The sequence below is a fragment of the Grammomys surdaster genome, unplaced genomic scaffold, assembly GCF_004785775.1.
Source record: "Grammomys surdaster isolate TR1022 unplaced genomic scaffold, NIH_TR_1.0 237, whole genome shotgun sequence".
NCBI classification, from domain to species: domain Eukaryota; kingdom Metazoa; phylum Chordata; class Mammalia; order Rodentia; family Muridae; genus Grammomys; species Grammomys surdaster.
In genome coordinates this window covers 148,523-167,555 of record NW_021604682.1, presented here as the reverse complement: position 1 = coordinate 167,555, position 19,033 = coordinate 148,523, and the positions used below count along the sequence as shown (strand labels likewise).

Genomic DNA, 19,033 nt, shown 5'->3' with positions numbered 1-19,033 from the left:
CAGGTAGATTTCTGAGTTCCAGGCCAGCCTGGTCTACAGAGTGAGTTCCAGGACAGCCAGGGCTACACAGAGAAACCCTGTCTCAAAAAACAAACAAACAAAAAAACAAAACAAAACAAAACAACAACAACAACAAAGAGCATCAACCCCAGATACCTCAAACATAAGGATGGCAGGAGTTGGCTACCTCCCCACTCCCAACCTGGCACCATAAAGCCAGCTCCCCAACCATCAACTTTAGTGAGAATTTGTTATCTTTATAGTTATCAGGCTTCCTCGTTTGACCTACTAAGGTTCCCTCATGCCCACAGCCTTTGACTATGCAGATGAAACATCTTCCAACACTCCTGCCTTGGTCAATGGTACACGCCCACAAAACCTTGCCTTAGAGACCTTGGCCACTCCCCACTGGGGGGTGTGTTCTTTACCCCACTCATCTCTCTCCCAGATCCTGCACTGCACTTACCCGGGCCCTACTAAACTTCCCTTGCTCAGTGCTACAAAGACCCTGAGTCCTCCCAAGCTTAGGAATTGAAATCCCACCAATTCTCATCCTGGAAATCACCATTGGGAGCCACACCCCCAAGAAATCCTATATAAGCCCTGCCTTTGGCTCTGTTCTCCGCTGATTCTCACCCTAATCAGAGTTAGCAACCGTCCCTTGTGTGTGTGTGTGTGTGTGTGTGTGTGTGTGTGTGTGTGTTCCTTCCGATAAATCTCTCGTGTGGTTTGTTCTGTCCTGTGACTTTGTGGTTTTCCCTGGCTCCCAATTGCCAGGAAGCCTCTCGGAGCAGAGCTGTTTAACATTTTCCATGGAACAGAACTTGGCTGGGAAAACCTGCCGGGCTGGAGTAAAGCTGTAACACTTTCACTGGGGAAAACCTCCCTCTGCCAAAGCAGAATTGTTACACTCTCTCTGGGGAAGCCTTCCTCTGAGGAGCAGACCTGTAACCCTTTCCAGGAGAATCCCCTCCTGGAACAGAACTGTTGTACTTGCTTTAGGGAAACATTCCCCTGCCGCACCAGCAGCCACTAAGTTCTCGGTGTCCGGGCAGTGGTGGTGCACACTTTTAATCCCAGCACTTGGGAGGCAGAGGCAGGCGGATTTCTGAGTTCGAGGCCAGCCCGGTCTACAGAGTGAGTTCCAGGACAGCCAGGGCTATACAGAGAAACCTTGTCTCGAAAAACAAACAAAAAAACAAAGTTCCAAGTTTGCCTCCAAGTTTGCGTTCTCCAGTCATTATCGATCAGGATTTGCTCCCAAGCTGGGATGACAGGTGTGTGCCATCACGACTCAATTGTGAGGTTCTGGGGATGGAACTCGGGGGCCTTCTGTACGCATCGGTTGCTAGGCGAGCAATTCTACCATCTAAGCTACACCCTCCGCACTCCTTCAGAGATTTAAACGCCTTTCAGTAACAAGTTCAAGACAGCTTGGATGCTGTTTTAACGTACACAAGTGAACCGATCTACAACACAACACCTGCCCTGTAGACATCGCTCTGGGAGAGAATCAACAGGATTGGCAGAGGGTCCTACTGGGCGTGGACAGGGATTCGGAGGGTTGGCGGCTACAGAGCAAGTGTGTTAGGCAGAGCAGCTGAGCCTCAGAACCCGCCTCACGGGTCCAGCAGCTCCATTGCAAAGCAAGCGCCCTACCTGGCAAAGCTTCGCCGTCCACTGCCCCGCCTAGTAGTCTACTACGCACGCGCGCTGCTCTTACGCTCCCGGTAGAGCTCCCTCCCCGCCGTTCCAACAGCGCGCAGGCGTAGTAAGCCTCAGCAGCGCCGGGAGGCGGGCATAGGTCGGGGGCGGAGCCTGCGGCTGCGCACTCGCAAGCTCCGCCCCTCCGGTTCGCTAACAGAGGCGGAGCGCTTACAGTGGAAACAGCCTAGCTCGGCGTCGAAGTTGAGTCGTCTTGAGACGAAGTCCCCGCCGAAGACGCACCCACCATGGCGCCTGCTATCCTCGGGCTGACGTCGCGCTGGGTGATGCTCTTGGGTGCCGTGCTGCTGTTGCTTCTGTCCCGAGCGTCCGCGCAGGAGCCTCCGCGAATGAGTAAGGCCCGGGGGCCTAGGGGCTGGAGGAGGAGGGCGGCTGGGTCGGATCCAGGGCGGAGCCCAGCCCGCGGGCTTGGCGTCTTCTGCGTTCACGCCCTCCCTTGGAGCTGGGCACGGCAGCCGCTGCTGAGAGTTAACGTCGTGCCCTGAGGCATGAAAGACAAGCCCGGTCGGAACCGATGCCTAGGCTTAGCTGCTGGCTGATTCGGGTTCCACTCGGGGAGCATCTGCATTCCTGCCTGTGTCAGGTGCTGGGGCCCCCGCCACTTTGAGGATCTTATAAAGTGCCTGACACTAGCCCAGCACTGTTTCTGTTTGGGGGGGAATCAGGGAGCTGGCAAGTTGTGTCCAGGTCTGAGGCTGAAGAGGGTCGACTTGGTCAGCTTTCTGACCTTTACACGCTAGGGTTGATGGGGCTCTGTTAGAAGGAGAGTGTTTTTCTCAACCATGTTAACTCAGGCTCTCGCGAGGTGTCTTTACATTCTAGCCTGTCACGGCACTGTGCTTTCTCTTTGTGACCTTTTGCGAGTTGTCGCAGCTCTGGGTTTAAGTTTCTTATCTGCTCCCAGGTGTGGCTAGGGTCTGCCACTGTCTCACTCCTGCTGCCTTCGTGAGGATGAGTAAAGGAGCCGATCCTGGCCGCTCAGGGGACTTGAGGCTAGGTTCTCCAGTGGGGACTTTATGCCAGGCAGAATGCTGGGGAGCCTGTGGAGACCCAGGACTCCTTCCCAGTGGCTCAGAGGTGTCTGCTGCCTTACTAGGATGCTCTAGTGAGGGGGCCACCAGTCTCCACCTCTTGCCTCTTGTCAGGTGTGAGGATTCTACTCTTTGTCGTTCTATAGGGAGATGACTAATGTTTAAAACAACTTGTCTTTTTTGGTTTTTCGAGACAGAGTTTCTCTGTATAGCCCTGGCTGTCATGGAACTCACTCTGTAGACCAGGCTGGCCTTGAACTCAGAAATCCACCTGCCTCTGCTTCCCAAATGCTGGGATTAAAGGCGTGCGCCACCACTGTCCTGGCGACAACTTGTCTTTACAAAGAATCTGCGTACATTTCCATTACAGCATTCCCAAACTCACCTTTTTTTTTTTTTTAATCTGAGGCTGGGTTTAGGCTGGCCTTGAACTTACAGGTGTGTCTTGCCTGCCTGCCTTCCGCCTCCCAAGTGCTGAGAATAAAGGTGTGTATCCACCCAGCCCGGCAAAACTCACCTTTTAAATATTTTTGTGTGCTTGGCCGAACCTATAGTAGATTACAGATCTATAGATCACTCTATAGAGTGAAACTCATGACATTGAGGACACTTTGACAGGGCTTTTGGACCCTCACTAATGCCGTGTGGAGTCACTGTCTCTGAGCTTCATCTTGGGGAAAAACAGTCCCCAAAAGCGCAGTTGTGTTCCTCCTGGGAATACTAAGGCACAGTGGTGGCTCCTGCAGGTCACCGGGTGGTGTGTCCTTACTGAACACCTCAGTTAGTAGAGGAGTCTTCAGTTCCCCTCCCTCTGTCCCTGAGAGACCTGCCTTACTGAACTGTATTATTCAGTACCACATGCATGCCTTTTGGGGTGCCCTGCCCCTCCTTTTCTCAAACAGGGAGGTGTCAGTTTGTCAAGCAAGTATACTCTCCTGACATGACAGTAGAGATACTTTCTGAGTTCTGTCATCAGAGCGGGCACGCTTAAGCCCTTCCAAGTTTATTTTGCTTGGGGGCACAGAAGATGGCAGCGGGTTTCATAGGTTTACAGTGAGTAACACGTTCACTTCCTTAGTTTTCAAAATCATCCCCTTCCCACATGTAGGTGTGTCTTTTTGTCCTGAGTACCTGAGTTGACTCACCTGAAACGTCGGGGACCCACTCAGAAATGAGTCACTATTTATTGCCTCTCCATTTAATTATTAAAGGAGTCTGAAAGTTCTTTAAAAATGAGTAAATAGCATCTAAACTTAACTCTAAGCCACAGCGCCTCCGAGTCAGGACTTTCGTGATCAGCCCCGAGGAACTGCAAAGGCATTGTTCCTATTTCCAGTGTGTGGCTGGCTGTGTCCCGTGATAGGGTAAGAGATACTGTGTGTGGCCTCCCAGAAATGTGAGCTATGGAACAGCAAGTTGTCAGTGTTTCCTTCCTCATCACAGGAGTCTGGGAGTTACTTCAGCCTGGATGCCTGCCACTGGTGCTCTCTGGTACACAAGATCCACCCTAGAGTTGGTCTGTGGAAGAGGAGGGCTGGTTCCTGGGGATTCAGACTACCTAGTAATGGGCAGGCCCAGCATGGCCAGAGATCAGGAGCTCAGGATGTTTTTTTTTTTTTTTGAACTCAGTTCTTTTCGGTTCTCAAAAGCGCAGTTAACCAAAACATCCTGTAACAGATCCGGACCTCGTCATTCCTGAGGCCCGCTGTGCCGGCTGATAGCAAGCAAAGCCATACTTTCTCGTGGATAACTTTGGAAAAGCTGGAGAGCGGGTGTGTTCAGCACACCCTCAGCTGTCAGCATAATGAGAAAGATCTCACTCAGTGTGGGGGTGTAGGAGAGCTAAGGGGCGGTACAGCCAACTAATGGTGCAGCTATCCTGAGTGACCGCATGGTGTACGGCTCCCTCTCTGTGCTTGTTAGAGAGCTTACCATAAAGCTACCTTTCTAGCTTACCATCAAACCTGGTCATTTAATTTTTTTTGTTGTTTTGTTTTTTGAGACAGGGTTTCTCTGTATAGCCCTGGCTGTCCTGGAACTCATTCTGTAGACCAGGCTGTCCTCAAACTCAGAAATCTGCCTGCCTCTGCTTCCCAAGTGCTGGGATTAAAGGTGTGCACCGCCACTACCTGGCTTTTATTTATTTATATATATATATATATACACACACATATATATCTCTGTGAGATTAGGCTCACTTTGTAGCTCTGGTTGTCTTGGAACTCACTATGTAAATTAGGCAGGCCTCAGACTCCCAGAGATCCACCTGCCTCTGCCTCCTGAGTGCTGGGACTAAAGGCATTTGCCACTACGCCTCACGTGGTCTTCCCTGTCTAGATTTTGTAGATAGACAAAATCTATCTGGTGCTGGGAGGGATGGTGTGTATAGTGGCACCTGGTCATCCCTTTTGCTGATAAAACTGTGCTGTTAGCCAGGTGCAGCCTTTCCTGAGTGTCTCTGCAGGTCAGTGGCAGAGCACCAGAGCCCAAGAATTGTCTTGCTTTGCTTCTGTCTTTTTGAGGCAGGATCTCTGTGTAGCCCAGACTAACCTGGAATTCTGATCCCCAGGCCTCAACCTTCAAGTGCTGGGCTTGCAGGTGTGTTCCACACCAGTCTATCTCTTGAGATAAGTCTTTCCTCCTACGTCCTGCGAAGTTAAAAAGCTTAAATGTAACTACCCCTGGATAAGTTTCTCCATGCAACCCAGCTACTCTAGATGCAGAGACAGCAACCTAGCAACCCAGTGAGCCTAGCATCTTCCCCCAACATGCTTGCTCTCACCCTAGGCGATGAATGTACGTTGTGTGGAACTCCTTGGACTTTGATAGGAAGCTTCTTTCACCCCAGTTGGTCAATTTCACTTATCTGACTTCTCTTTGTGGCTTGAAGTTGCTCCACTGTATAGATACTCCAGTCTAGCTGTCCCTCCTTCTAGACGTGAACACCTGGGCTGGTTCCAGTGGGGTCATTGTGGATAGAGATACGGTGAGCACGCTTGCCCAGGGCTTTCTTTGGGTATGTCTTCTGATGTCTTGAATAAGAATACATCTAGTGGGCTTGCTAGCCACAGGAGTGGCCATTTCTAAAAATGGCTGAGCCAACTCCGAGTGTGCGAGTGTGAATTCTCGTTGCTTTGTGCCCCTGGTCACCTCTCAAGTTTAGCCTTTCTCATGCATGCGTCTCTGTGAAGGGTTTAATTTGCGGTTCCCTGGCAACCAATGACTTGAGTGCAGTGTTCCTTTCAAAGTGTGCTTATCCTAAGGGATGATGGTGGAAGAAGCAGTGGCCCCAGTTGGACAGCATGAGAAATCCTTGATGTATATGCTAATTATATACATTTGGTTTGCTTGCATTCCAAGGCTGATAGCTGTGTAGACTTTGACCCTTTCCTGAAATAATGCTTTGGGTGCTGGCCGGGTCTCAAGGTGCTCTGCATGACTGGAACAGGCTGGTACCAGCTGGCTTCTTGGGTTTGGGGAGCATACTGCTGGCTGGGGAAGCTTGCCCCAGGATCTTGAGATCTAGAGGTAAGTTTGCAAGCTTGGCTTTGCCTCTAGGCTATGGCCTCCTGCTCACGGGAGCATGCCAGTAGCAGTGGGTGTCAGCAGGTTAGTGGCTGCACAGTTTAAGGGCTCACCTATAAAGGAGAGCTGTACAACATGGCTATCCTGTGTTTAGAATCTTCCTTCCCAGGAGATTGGTTGCAGGAGTGGCTCTTCCTTCGGGTGACTTGCTTGCAACCGGAATAAGATGGGTGCCCTGAAGCAGCAGGCCAGCACCAGCACCAGCAGAGTCCTGATCATTCTGGGCAGAGGTTCACAGGACCCGTTTATTTTTTTGTTTGTTTTGTTTTTTATTCTTTCTCTGCAGTGATACCTTTGTCTCTCCCGGCAGGTTGCTCTGAGTACACAAACAGATCCTGTGAAGAGTGCCTCAGAAATGTCTCGGTAAGTTCCGCAGCTTGGACCCTTGTCCTCAAGTCCAAGGAGGTGTGTGTGTGTGTGAAGTGAGCTGTCACTGGAGAATTGTTGGATGCTTTTCAGGGTGGTTGTTAAATACCATCCAGCTTCACTCGGGCACCTGAAGCCTTCCCGTGAAAGGCCCAGGCTCCGTCCAGTACAGCCAGTATCCGTGACCTGGTTAGGCAGTGTGGGGATACACCCTTCCTGGAGCTGCCTATGATGTTGCGTGTGTTGGCCTTGGCTGACTAGGACTGTTTGCCTGGGTCACCTTGGGATGAAGTGGGCCTAGGACCCTTCTGAGGGGTCACCTTGGATTTCGATGGAACAGACATTTGTCTGCCCTTCTGGGAGAAATGGGCCAGCAGTGGGGATTAGCTCCACGGCGGAGATCTTTAGGTGTCCTGAGAGGACTCTTAGCTTCTGCAGGGTGGGAGCCTGCTCTCTGGCCAGCCTGGGCGGCTCGTCTCTGCTGCTCCTTGAGTCTGAGGAGTTGCTGGGCTTGTTTAGCTCAGTGCAGTGCAGCTTCCAGTGGGAACTCTGAGGGAGGAACAGAGGCAGAGCAGCAGGTGGTCAGAGAACAGTCTTCAGAGGCTGCTCCCAGAGACAGCAGGGAGGCTTCGGCAGGAAGGCTTCTTAGCATCCCACCCTGTCTGTCGGTTAAGGACCACACAGGCCAGGGCAGTGTTTCCTCTTGGCTTCTACCACAGGACATTAGGAACATCTTAGAAAGCAGCAGAAGATGTTTTGTTTGTTTGTTTGTTTGTTTGTTTTTTCGAGACAGGGTTTCTCTGTGTAGCCCTGGCTGTCCTGGAACTCACTCTGTAGACCAGGCTAGCCTTGAACTCTCGAACTCAGAAATCCACTTGCCTCTGCCTCCCAAGTGCTGGGATTAAAGGCATGCACCACCACTGCCTGGCAAGCAGAAGATGTTTAAAGGAGCAGTGTGGATCTGAATCATGTCTTCTTACTTTGTGAGACAAAGATCCAGTGGACAGCAGGATCTGCTGACTAACACCCATCAGCTGCTCCTGCCTCAGTATTGTCATTGCTAGTGCTGAGTCCGCTACCCCGTGGGCGGGTGTTCTTGACTCTCTAGGTTCTCGTTCCCCCACCCCCAACCCCTAGGAGACCATTTTAGTAGTTAAAAAAAATAAATAGTTCACTGTTGTACTAGCCTGGTGACCTCATTAGCCTGGGCTGTGCCCGGTGAGGACAGAGTCCACAGAGGGACCTGCCCAGGTCACAGTGGCTTAGTCGACTTGGGTAGAGTCTGAGGCCTTACCCCGCTCTGAACCCAGACAGCAAGGCTTCAGAAAGGCAAGGTGGAGTAGGCTAGCCCAGGCCCAAAGGGCTGCCTGGAGACAAGGTGCTGGGAAGAGGTGGCCGCCTGTAGGCCTTCTGAGGACCAGCAGGTTAGAGAAGGCTGTGCCATTCCTTGATGCTGCTGAGTTCAGGGGCCTCTTCAGTTAAGAACAGAACGACGCCCACTGAGAGTGCTGTGTTCTCTTTGGAGCTCCTAGTCACAAGAACAAGATTATGAAGAAGATTAGCTTGAGCCTTGTTTACTAACCAAAAGTAGTGCAGAGTGGAACCTCTGGGAGGGAGGATGTGCCCAGCAGCAGGATCTATTGGGACTCGCTGCTGTTTGCCACGCACACTCTCAGGAATCCTTGTGAATGCACAGTGGACGCTGGCCTCGGCCATGCTTTAATGGTCTTGTGATAGATGCTATTCCAAACTGAGACCCTCAGCTAGTTTTTAATTGTTGAAGATGCAGTGAGGTGCTTCCTCGGCAAATGTGTGTGCTCTTGAAAGCAGACTTGTTTGCCCTGTGATGTGTGTGGTCTTCCCAAGGACACCTACCTAGATCAGCTGTGCTGTGTGCTGGTCATCTTTAGCCCAGTCTAGCATTGCATGCTGGGTACGGTGGACCCTGCTTTGATTTCTGACATGTGTTGGTACAACAGCACTGTCTGTTCACTGGTCTATTCCCACCTCAGCTCTTGAGGGCTCAGTCGAGTCCCCTGGTGGTTCTATCCTCTTCTGATCCTTCAGTGATCCCTGTATCACCCTTCAAAACCGGACACTTAGTGCAATGTAAGATGGGGGCACAGGACCTCCTACATAGCACCTCTGTACCCCATCGTCTGTTCAGCAAACACCTAGGGATGCTCAGGTTCCCAGTCCTGTGTCTCTGGGTGCTCAGTGAAGGCCCCAGCTGTCCAACTTCCTGCACAGCGGGAAATGCTCTGTAGAGTGAGAGGAGGCGTGCGGCGGGAGAAAGCGGGCAGGGTTGTTGGTCAGGGAATAGGGACAGGAAGCCTCCTTGAGGAGATGAGGGAATCATTCTCAGGCTTCAGGAAGAGGGCTCTAGAGAAAGCACCTGCAAAGGCCCTGGGAGCCCAACAGCTTTCAGGACCGTATGGCTCTGTAGGGTGGACAGGGCTGCCAGCCACTGTGTTGGCCATTGACCGGAGGGCAGCAAGAGCAGGGGTACGTGGGAGGTGGATGTCCAAGATCATCGTCTATCCTAGAGAGTTGGAGGCAGGGATTCTGTTGAAGGGTCTCCTGACGTCGGTCTCTTTCAGTGTCTGTGGTGCAACGAGAACAAGGCCTGCATGGACTACCCAGTAAGGAAAATCTTGCCCCCTGCTTCTCTTTGTAAATTGAGTTCCGCTCGCTGGGGCGTGTGCTGGGGTAAGTTGTTTTCATTTACTTCTTGAAAATCATTGGGGTTTGATGACTCTGGAGCTTATGCTCGATCAGCATATGTTATTAGGAAGTTACTCGGAATGCTGCTGTACTGTGACTCTCGGAAGAAGGAAGCAAGGAGCCTGTGGTGGTCTGCCCTTGGGCAAGCAGCCAGGGACCTGGAGGGCTTCTGCAAGCATCAGTGGCCACAGCACCACACGGCACAGGGGTTGGGGAGAGCATGGGAAAAGCCTGCTCATACGTCCCATGTGCGTGATGTGCTCCCTGGGAGCCTTTGTGGATTCCTACTGGCCAGTGGTCCCCAGCTGAGGATCCAGTCAGCGCAGTCAGGCAGACGCCTGATGTGTGTCTGTCTGTGGTGATCATTTTCCTCCCATGAAAGAAGTTAGCCTGTGGACTCAGCTTTCCCTTTAAGTACATTTGTGCTATGTGTTGCTGTCTGGAAATGTGGAGAGCTGCGCAGTGCTGCGCCTCTAAGATGGCGCCGGTTTCCGCCTTCTGCCATCCCGATGGCAAGAGCTCTTAGGAGTAAACAAGCCCTTATTTGGCTGTGGCTGGTGATCTGGCTTGCTTCCGTGTATATGGACCTATCTGCTGTCACCACGTGGCTCGCTAGAATAGGTTAGCCCTAGACTACTTAAGCCTGGGAGGCTCGCCCAGGGTGAGAAGCTTGTTCAAGGTTCCTGATAAACTGCGTGTAGAAGAGCTCAGGTGTTACGTTATCCTTGCTGGTCGAGGGGGCGCGACATGGAAACTCATTTTCCTGGAGTGAGCTGTTCACCTTTGGTGATGTTAGGTTTGGGGTGGCGCAGGCCTCCTCCAAGCCTGTGAAGGAGCTGCTGTTGCTCAGAGCGCTGGGATGAGATTTTGTTGATGGCTCCTTCTGTTGGCATCATGGAACCTCTCTGCCTCTTACATCTTGCTTAGCTGTCTTTTTACAAAAGACGTCAGGCTCAGAATTCTATTGGCCTTTAGGTAAAACAGCTTGGCTGTTGTAAAAGCCCAGGAAATCCAGAAAGCAAGGAGGGCGGACACCAGGTGTCTGTGTGGTGTGTCTTTGGTGTCCAAGCACCACTGTGTCTGTCCTTCTGTCCTGGCACAGAGAAGCATCTGAGGTCTCGGCCATGGGAGCCTCGGCTTTGGAGCACTGCTTGCCTCTCAGATATCTCCCATTGTTGATGTGTGAATTCCAGATTACCTTATAGTCTGGGTTATCACACTCAGGAACATGGTAGACAGTTCTGGAGCTGCTGGAAGTGTCCCACACTCTCAGGTCCTGCGGCCTTCACTAAAGGATGGCCTGCTTTGTGCTGCTTTCTCCCCATTCCACTAAGAGCTGTCCTGCACTGCACACAGTGGTGTCCCCTTCCCTATCTGTGAGCAAGAGCAGAGAGAAGGGTGAGCTGTCGGCCTGACTGATGACTGAAGGTGTTGAACAGTGTCAGGTGGTGGCTGCTCTTGATAATTGTCTGGTGCGATGCAGTTGCCACCAGGTTACCGATGGTGAAACAGCACCCCAGTGCAGGACAGATGACATTCCCGGTAGCTGTCAGCAATTGTAGTTACCACTGGCTGCCAGCAGAGTAGGCTGGCCCCTGTGGGAGGCAGCCTTGTACCGGTGGATAGCAAGCAGGTCTGTGGCTGGTCCCCGGGAGCACACTCAGTCACTGCTGAGGGTCCGAGGACTGACACCCACTGCATGTGAATGCAGGCAGCTGGGCCTGGCCTTGTGGTGGAGGTTGTTAGGCAGGGTCCATACTCCCCCGTGCAGGAGGGCACTTAAGGTCAGGCCACCAAGCCTCCTAATTTCACCATGGGTCAGCATGGCTTGTCATACTGATGGCCAGCCTGCACCATGACAATGAATTCTTACGAAAAACCTTTAGAGTCATTTTTTTCCTCCTCTGGGAAAACTGTTAGAATTTTTACCCAGGGTTTTAATTGTAATGACTTGAAGTGTTATTGTTATGTTCATTTGGAGAAAAATGACGACTTTCTACATTGACCTTTTGTGCTGAGCAAGGTGTCACTCCCTCTTGTCAGGCCATGTTTGCACGTGGGGAGAAGCCCCTGCGTCTCCCTGTATGGTTAACAGGAGCCCACACACTCCTTTCCCATCGTGACGAGATTGCTGTTTTTATCTGAAGCTGACTTTAGCTTCTTGTCAGAGAAGCTGTGGGAGTAGATTAGTTTTAGTTAGATCCAGCTGTCTAAATGTTCTCATTTGTAGGTTGAGCTTTACAGAATTCTGTAGTTAAAAACTGTGCCACCCACTGATGCCTATGACGGTCTCTTTTCTAACCACACGAGTTGCTACTTTCCGGAACATGTTCAGACTGGCACAGGTAGACAGAACCCGGGATTAGAGCTCAGGGAATCGATCTGAGTGGCTGCAATGCCTGCTTCTGAGTTTAACGTGCTTAGAAGCTGAAAGGGGCCTGCTAGAGGCCAGTGGGACAGGCCACTGGGCTGGGGCTGCCTGAGGTAGGCCAGCAGCTAGGGGGTTTGCTTGTGAGGTGCCTTGAACTGCCTCTAGTTTGAGCACAGTAGTAGTAGAGAAACCTTGGCTGGGTTTCTTTATTTATTTTGTTTGTTTGTTTGTTTTTCTTTTCTTTTTTTTTTTAAGTTTTTCGAGACAGGGTTTCTCTGTGTGTAGCCCTGGCTGTCCTGGAACTCACTCTGTAGACCAGGCTGGCCTCAAACTCAGAAATCCACCTGCCTCTGCCTCCCAAGTGCTGGGACTAAAGTCGTGCACCACCACTGCCCGGCTTGTTTGTTTTTCGAGACAAGGGTTTTCAATGTAGTCCTGGCTCTGAACTTGCTCTGTAGACCAGGCCTTGAACTTAGTGGTCTGCCTGCTTGTCTTGAGACCTGGGATTATAGCCGTGGTTTAGCACATGCCATGTGACTTCTTTGACTGTTGTTTGGTTTGTTTGTTTGTTTGTTTGTTTTTGGAGACAGGGTTTCTCTGTGAGGCCCTGGTTGTCCTGGGACTCAGTTTGTAGACCAGACTGGCCTTGAGCTCAGAGATCCACCTGCCTCTGCCTCCTGAGTGCTGAGATTAAAAGTGTGGCCTACCACCATCTGGCTGGTTTTAATACAAAGTCCTTTAAGACAAATTTAGAAGAACCTTAAAATTTAGTTTCAGTTTGTGTCATTTCCTGAAGGGTGGCTCTTTTGAGTACATCACGCCATTGAGTGACACTGGCTAGCCATTTTTTTTTTTTTTTAAGATTTATTTACTTTATGTATGCAAACTGTTTCTCTGTTCAGACACACCAGAAGAGGGCATCGGATCCCATTACAGATGGTCGTGAGCCACCATGTGGTTGCTGGGAATTGAACTCAGGACCTCTGGAAGAACAGTCAGTGCTCTTAACCTCTGAGCCATCTCTCCAGCCCTGGCTAGCCACTCTTAAATATCCTGGGGCATCTGTAATGCTTGGATGTGCACATGTTGGTGGTCAGGCACTTCCCCATCTATAGGCAGCACTAAGGAGTCAGGAGGTCTTGGAACAGACACACTTGACATCTTCTCTTCTTTCGGTCTTAAGTGGGGAAAAGGCTGTCTTGTCTCATTAGTTTGGTTGGTTAATCTAGAAATCTTAAGTTGTAGACATTGGCTGAAAAGAGCCCAGTGCCCAGGCCCCATGCTTGGGACTGCTCCAGTGACAAGAAGTGTCACCCTTGAGGGTGGAGGGAGGCCATGCTTGCAGACGTTTCAGCTTTGTGCTTGGGCTTGCAGTGAACTTCGAGGCCTTGATCATCACCATGTCAGTGCTTGGGGGCTCTGTGCTCCTGGGCATCACTGTGTGCTGCTGCTACTGCTGCCGCCGGAAGAGGAGCCGGAAGCCAGACAAGAGTGACGAGCGGGCCATGAGGGAGCAGGAGGAGAGGAGAGTGCGGCAGGAGGAGAGGTGAGGCTGGGCTCCTCGCTCGGGAGCTTCCTTCTGACTACTGGAAGGCGGCCGTGAGAGGCGAGGGTTGAGAGTCATGCTGTCTCCGCTTCCAAAAATGTAGCGAGCTTGTTGTCCACCATTTTCTGAGCTGTGGTTAGGGGAGAGAAGCTGGCCATGTCTCAGAGCGCAGGTGCCCAGCCTACTCTTCCATTGGTGGAGAAGGCTGGCAGAGTCTCTGCCGCAGTGCTCCTCCACAGGCCGCGGCAGCCATAGGACTGCCATTCCAGCCAGAGCGTGGAGTTCTCCTCGTGTGCTGGGCCTCAGACAGTCTAGGAGGCAGATGGTGATGAGGGTTCAGCTCTAGAGCAGGTAACAGGAGTAAATGTTGACAGTTGCCTTTCCCTGGTCACCTGATGCAAGACTTTCACCCATTGCGTTTTCTCTATGAGAACTTTTTAAAAGATCACAGTATTAGACATTTGAATTCTCTTTTGTTTGTTTCTTCTTTAAGAGGGCCTGGCCTTGAGCTCTGAGTCTTCCTGCCTCAGTCTCTTGAGTGCTAGGATAACAGGTGGTTCCCCACCATGTCCAGTCAGAATTAGTTTGTGGAAAATAGTAGACTGGCCCTCAGCGCAGCCTCTGCAGACTGGCTCTGCACTCACCCTGCTAGTCGAGGGGTAGGTGTAGCCTGGTGGACACAGTCATCCCCACCTTTTTATGGGGAGCTGAAGAGTGCTGAAAGAGCCTTTAGCCTCTGCTAGAGGAAGTGAAGGGGCCGGGTTGGAGGTGACCTTGCTTGTCGGTCATACTTGGATGTAACTCAGTATTTCTGTATTCTTTTTTCTTTAGGAGAGCAGAAATGAAGTCAAGACATGATGAAATCAGGAAAAAATACGGTAAGAATGAGCTGGGTTTCTCTTTCCTGGTCAGGATCTGGGCAGCTGCTGCTTATCCAGAGAACAGTCCTCCACTGGAAACGGCAGCTGTGCGTGCAGTTGCCAGGGCAGCAGCGGAGACTGACTGCACTGTGTGCCTCAGAAGAGGAGGGCTCCGGCAGCCTTCGTCTCAGCCACATGCTTTCTTTGGTACTTGTGACGTGTGACAATTCAGAAGGATTGTTCTTGGCTGCGTGTGTCCATTTGCCTTAAAATAGCGCACGCCTGTGGAACTAGCCTTGGGTCTGAGGCTCCTTCCCTAGTGTGTGTCTCTTACTGTCTCCCATGGGCTCAGACCACCCTTCTTCATCAGAGGATTGGCTGTGACCAAGGCATGCCACCTCTCCCTCCATGCTTTCTGGCTACACCATCTTGTTTGGAGAAACGGGAGTGACTGGAGGAACCAGTCTGCTGATGGGCTCCAAGTGTAGGCCGCGTATGTTCTGTTGGACTGAGGTAGAAGCCCAGGATGGTGGATACTCCATCTCCATGGTCACACATGACTCTGCTCCTGGTTTCTGTCTGCTGCTCCTGGTTCCGAGCTGGTTTTAAAGCTGAGAAAGGGCACTGGGGCTTTCTGCCTGGACTTTCTGGCTGCAGAGGTTGGGTGCTGTGGAAACTGACCCCTCATTCTCTGAGCTACGGGGCCGAGGGCTGCGGGGAAGCTCCAGCTGAGAACCTGCATTTTGGCCTTGAATCACTATCCTGTAATTGTTTTTAAAGATCAATATTTATTTTATGTATGTGCATACATGTAGTTGCCTTAACACACCGGAAGAGGGCATCAGATCCCACTACAGATGGCTATGAGCCACCATGTGGTTGCTGGGAATTGAACTCAGGACCTCTGGAAGAGCAGTCAGTGCTCTTTATTAACTTTGTGTGTTTGTACAAACATGCTAGCATGCACACATGGAGGTCAGAGGATGACTTCTGGGAGCCAGCTCTTCTGGCATATGGGTCCTGGGGTCTTCAGGATTGGTGGCAAGGATTTTATCTACTGAGCCCCATCTCACCAACTCCCAAGAAATACAGTTTTGAGGTTTTATACATACATACACACACACACACACACACACATATGTATGTATGTATACACAGAGACATCATATTGGTGATGCTTAAGGATCTTACCCTCTAGGAACTCAGTTTTACCACTGTGTATGTTAGCTTCTCAGTGCTGAGAGCAAAGGCCTGACTTAAACATCTTTAGGAGGAAGGATTTCTCTTGTCTCATTGTGACAGTTTTCTGTCCAGGGTGCACTGCTGTGGGCCTGTGGTAAGGCAGACCTTGGTGAAGGAAAGCTGCTCACTTTACAACAGCCATGAAGGAGTTTGGGGGAAGACAGCAGCTGGAACAAGGTGGCCCTTTAAGGACCTACTTCCTTCAGCTAGATCCCATCTCCTGATAGTGCCATTGGTTTTAAGAATCCATGAATGGAAGTCGGGCATGGTGGCATGATGACACCTTTGATCCCAGCACTCAAAGCAGAAGCAAGTAGATCTCTAAAAGTTGGCGGCCAGCCTCATCTGTGTAGTAAGTTCCAGGCCAGCCAAAGCCGTGTAGTAAGACCCTGACTCAACAGACAGACAGGATTCGTAACCGGGTGAATCTGTAGATGACCTCAGGGCATTTATGACTCTGTTGTAGAGCTCACATCTGAACATTTGCTTCACTGACTAAAAATGGCTGAGTCCACATCATGGCACTGGCTCATTTCTCTTGTTTAGGGAGATGCTATGCAAAGTCCAGTTTGTGTCCAGACCCCAGTGCATGCAGCATGGCTCCTCTAGCTGGACGTTAAATGTGCGAGTCTTTGGTTCCCTGCAGGGGCTGTAGTTATCTCTGCTCCTGTCAGGACTGTGCATCTCTGCTCACCTGGCCCATCATGCACTGGGACTGAGCAAGGGCTGTAGCTGTACAGCTTCTTCCCCAGTGCTCCTGCTGCAGGCTCTGCGTGCTGCGGCCTGCAGCCTGTGCTGGGATCTGGGCCTCTGACATCAGTAGCTGCCTCTGAGCCTGCCTAGCCCTTGTCTCCTCCTATTGGTCTCTGTCCTTGTTTCATCTTTATGTGTCTGGGGCTCCTGGGTGGGCAGAACATGGAGATCCTGGTGTCTCTGCCCTCACAGAGTCTGAGTCGGTAGATTACAAGTCGTGTAAGTGTGAGGTAGGGGCTGGGACAAGGGGTGGGGGTGGTGAGACAGGATGAGGGACTGGGGTAATGCAAGGGAGAGGCAAATAAATGGGGAAGGTGGAAAGAAAGAAAAGTGGGTGGGTGCCACGGACTTCTGGGTAAATTCATAGCTTGTCCCAGGACTACTGTAATACTGGCTTGTCAACTTGATGGTGTGTGTTCTTTTTATAGTCTTGATTCTCCAGGCACAGCCACAGCTCTTAGGAGGTTTGAGATGAAGTGGCTTGCTTGGTTTTTCTGTGTGATTCTCAGCACTGCGGAAAGAAACACGTGCAGAAACTTTCCCGACTTCTTGTGATCTCAGCTGTGGCTTGTTTCTGAGGAACGGTTGGGATTTCTGTTCCTGGTGGATTTTATTTCAGTTTTAAAAAGTCGCCTGTAGCTCAGCCTCAGCAAAGGTCAAGAATAGTATGGAAGCCTGCTTGGAACTACAGTTAAATCAGTCATGTAAAACTTTGCTGAGGTATATTGAGTTTTGTAGGGGTACGGTAGGTGATTTTGTTTCATTTTGGAGCTGGTTGTTGAGACAAGGTGTTATTATGTACTCTGGTTGGCCTAGAACTCCACTGGTAGACCAGAATGGCCTTGAACTCACAGAGACCCACTGCCTCCCGGATGCTGGGATTAAAGGTGTGCTAGCCTTAGCTTCCCTAGTATTAGGACTATGGGCATAAGCCAGAACACCCAAAGCTATACATTGCTTTTGTGAGTTTATTTCCAGTTGAGTGAGTGAATTTGTAAGACAGTTTTTTTTTTCTCTTTTCTCCCTCAGGTCTGTTTAAAGAACAAAACCCGTATGAGAAGTTCTAAGGCGGCTGGCACACACTTGCGGTGGATCGTGCAGTTCCAAAGTTTCCTGGGAGTGCACTCCTCAGCAGAGCCTGCGGAGACCTCGCCACCACAGCCACCCTTGACCCGGGTGATCCCTCAGCCTCAGCACTGGCACCGGCGTGGCCTTGAGAGGACAATCCTGCTCTTGTTCCTTCTATGTCTGTATGTAATCACCTGAGACCTTAATCTCGTTGATGTCCTTTTTGGGGGGAGGAAATGTACTTGGTCCCCACAGTCTGCAAGCCGATTACGAAGCTGGCAGCCTGAGGTGCTGCCTGGCTGCTGTGGCCTTGCTGGAAGATTCATATTGCAACAAACGAGTCATGTTCACTGTGTGATGGCAGGGACTGACCACGGCCTCTGCAGGCCCACTGCTGTCACATGCCGTTGTTTTTAATTCTGGTGGCCTCTTGGAAGGCACTGTCCCAAAGTCTAGTAAGGATTGGCTTCCTAACCCAGCTCTATCCCATAGCACAAAAGCTTATAAAGTCACCAGAAGTCTTTAATCCCTAAGGAAGCAGTCCTGTCAACCTCTCACGAGAAGCCCAGGCCTCTCGGATGGCGTCTTTTATTTTCAGTCTTTATTAGACTGAGAATCTTCCCACCATGGAAAACCTGGGCTGTGTTCAGTTTGATCCTCTTGTGAGGGCTGAATGTCCGCCTCAGGCCTCTGCAGCTATGGTGGTTCACGGATGCCCATGTCCTCAGAAGGACATCTCCCTCTACGAGTCAGGCTGCTGTTCAGTTGGTCCTCTACATATTCATGGAGGATGAACGGCTTGTCCACCAGCCAGCCTGCTGTGGGAGCTGAGTGTGTAGGAAGTTCAGAGGACCCCATACCATCTTGCCTACCAGGAAAACTGCCTGAACTGACACATATACCCACTTCACCTCTACCCTGCTTCCAGCCATGCCTCACTGTGTCTGACACATCAGCATGGGCCCTGGGAAGGTTGTCAGGGGGCATTCAGGTCCCTGTGATTCCGTCCATACTGTGCATTTCTTTGAAATCTAGATGTGTCCCTAGTAAGCAGATCACAACCCTGATGGGAGGGTAAGGAGGAAAGATTCCCCCCTGGGAAAGCAGCCCTCAGCAGATGAGGGGGTCTTACTGTAGGCTCCCTCATGCATGAGACCTCACCTAGCAGCTGGGTAACCTTTCACTGTCAGTTTGTCTATCCAGGGATTAACATTTTCTTCCCTTCTGATTTCCACAAACTAAGGGAATAACCTTTACCACAATCTGGAGTCTTACCATTTTTCTGCCTTGTTAGGCATTTGATGGAATTTAAAGCCTTGTCAAACATTTCCTAAGTATTATAGCAGCTATGGCGAGTTCTCTTTCTCCTGTCTGTTGAAAGGGAACCCTCCTCACAGGCCCTGATGACCTTTGTATTAATATGTAGCACGTGTAAATTGTACCAGTTAGGTTGCTGAGCTGATGTTAGTGTAACAACTGCTAAATGCAGAGGATTACATTCTCCAGCGTAGAAATGCAGCAGGTGCTCGGAGGAGTGGTCTGTGCCTGCCTCTGCACAGCGCGAAGAATAGCCACAGAACCAAGCCTGAGACCATCACACCCAGTGCCTTAGTTTTTAACCTCTATCCAATAAAATGGTTGAATATGGCTTTGATTTCTTTGTGCTTTGTCCCAAGGGTGAACTGGGGCTGTAGCTTTCCAGGTAAGCTGAGCACCTGGGTTTGCCCTGTGAACTGTGTACCATGTCCCACAGGGACTGACT

The 19,033-nt window shown here is 50.9% G+C and overlaps 1 protein-coding gene across 1 annotated transcript; it reads left to right on the top strand.

Annotated features, from left to right (window-relative positions):
* Positions 1 to 1,780: 1,780 nt before the first annotated feature.
* Positions 1,781 to 18,919, top strand: Pttg1ip (PTTG1 interacting protein). Its single transcript, XM_028774006.1, has 6 exons — positions 1,781 to 2,058; positions 6,652 to 6,704; positions 9,308 to 9,416; positions 13,177 to 13,348; positions 14,180 to 14,226; positions 17,233 to 18,919. The coding sequence occupies exons 1-6, from the start codon at positions 1,953 to 1,955 to the stop codon at positions 17,268 to 17,270; spliced, it is 525 nt and encodes a 174-aa protein (XP_028629839.1). The 5' UTR covers positions 1,781 to 1,952; the 3' UTR covers positions 17,271 to 18,919.
* The last annotated feature ends 114 nt before the right edge of the window (positions 18,920 to 19,033 follow it).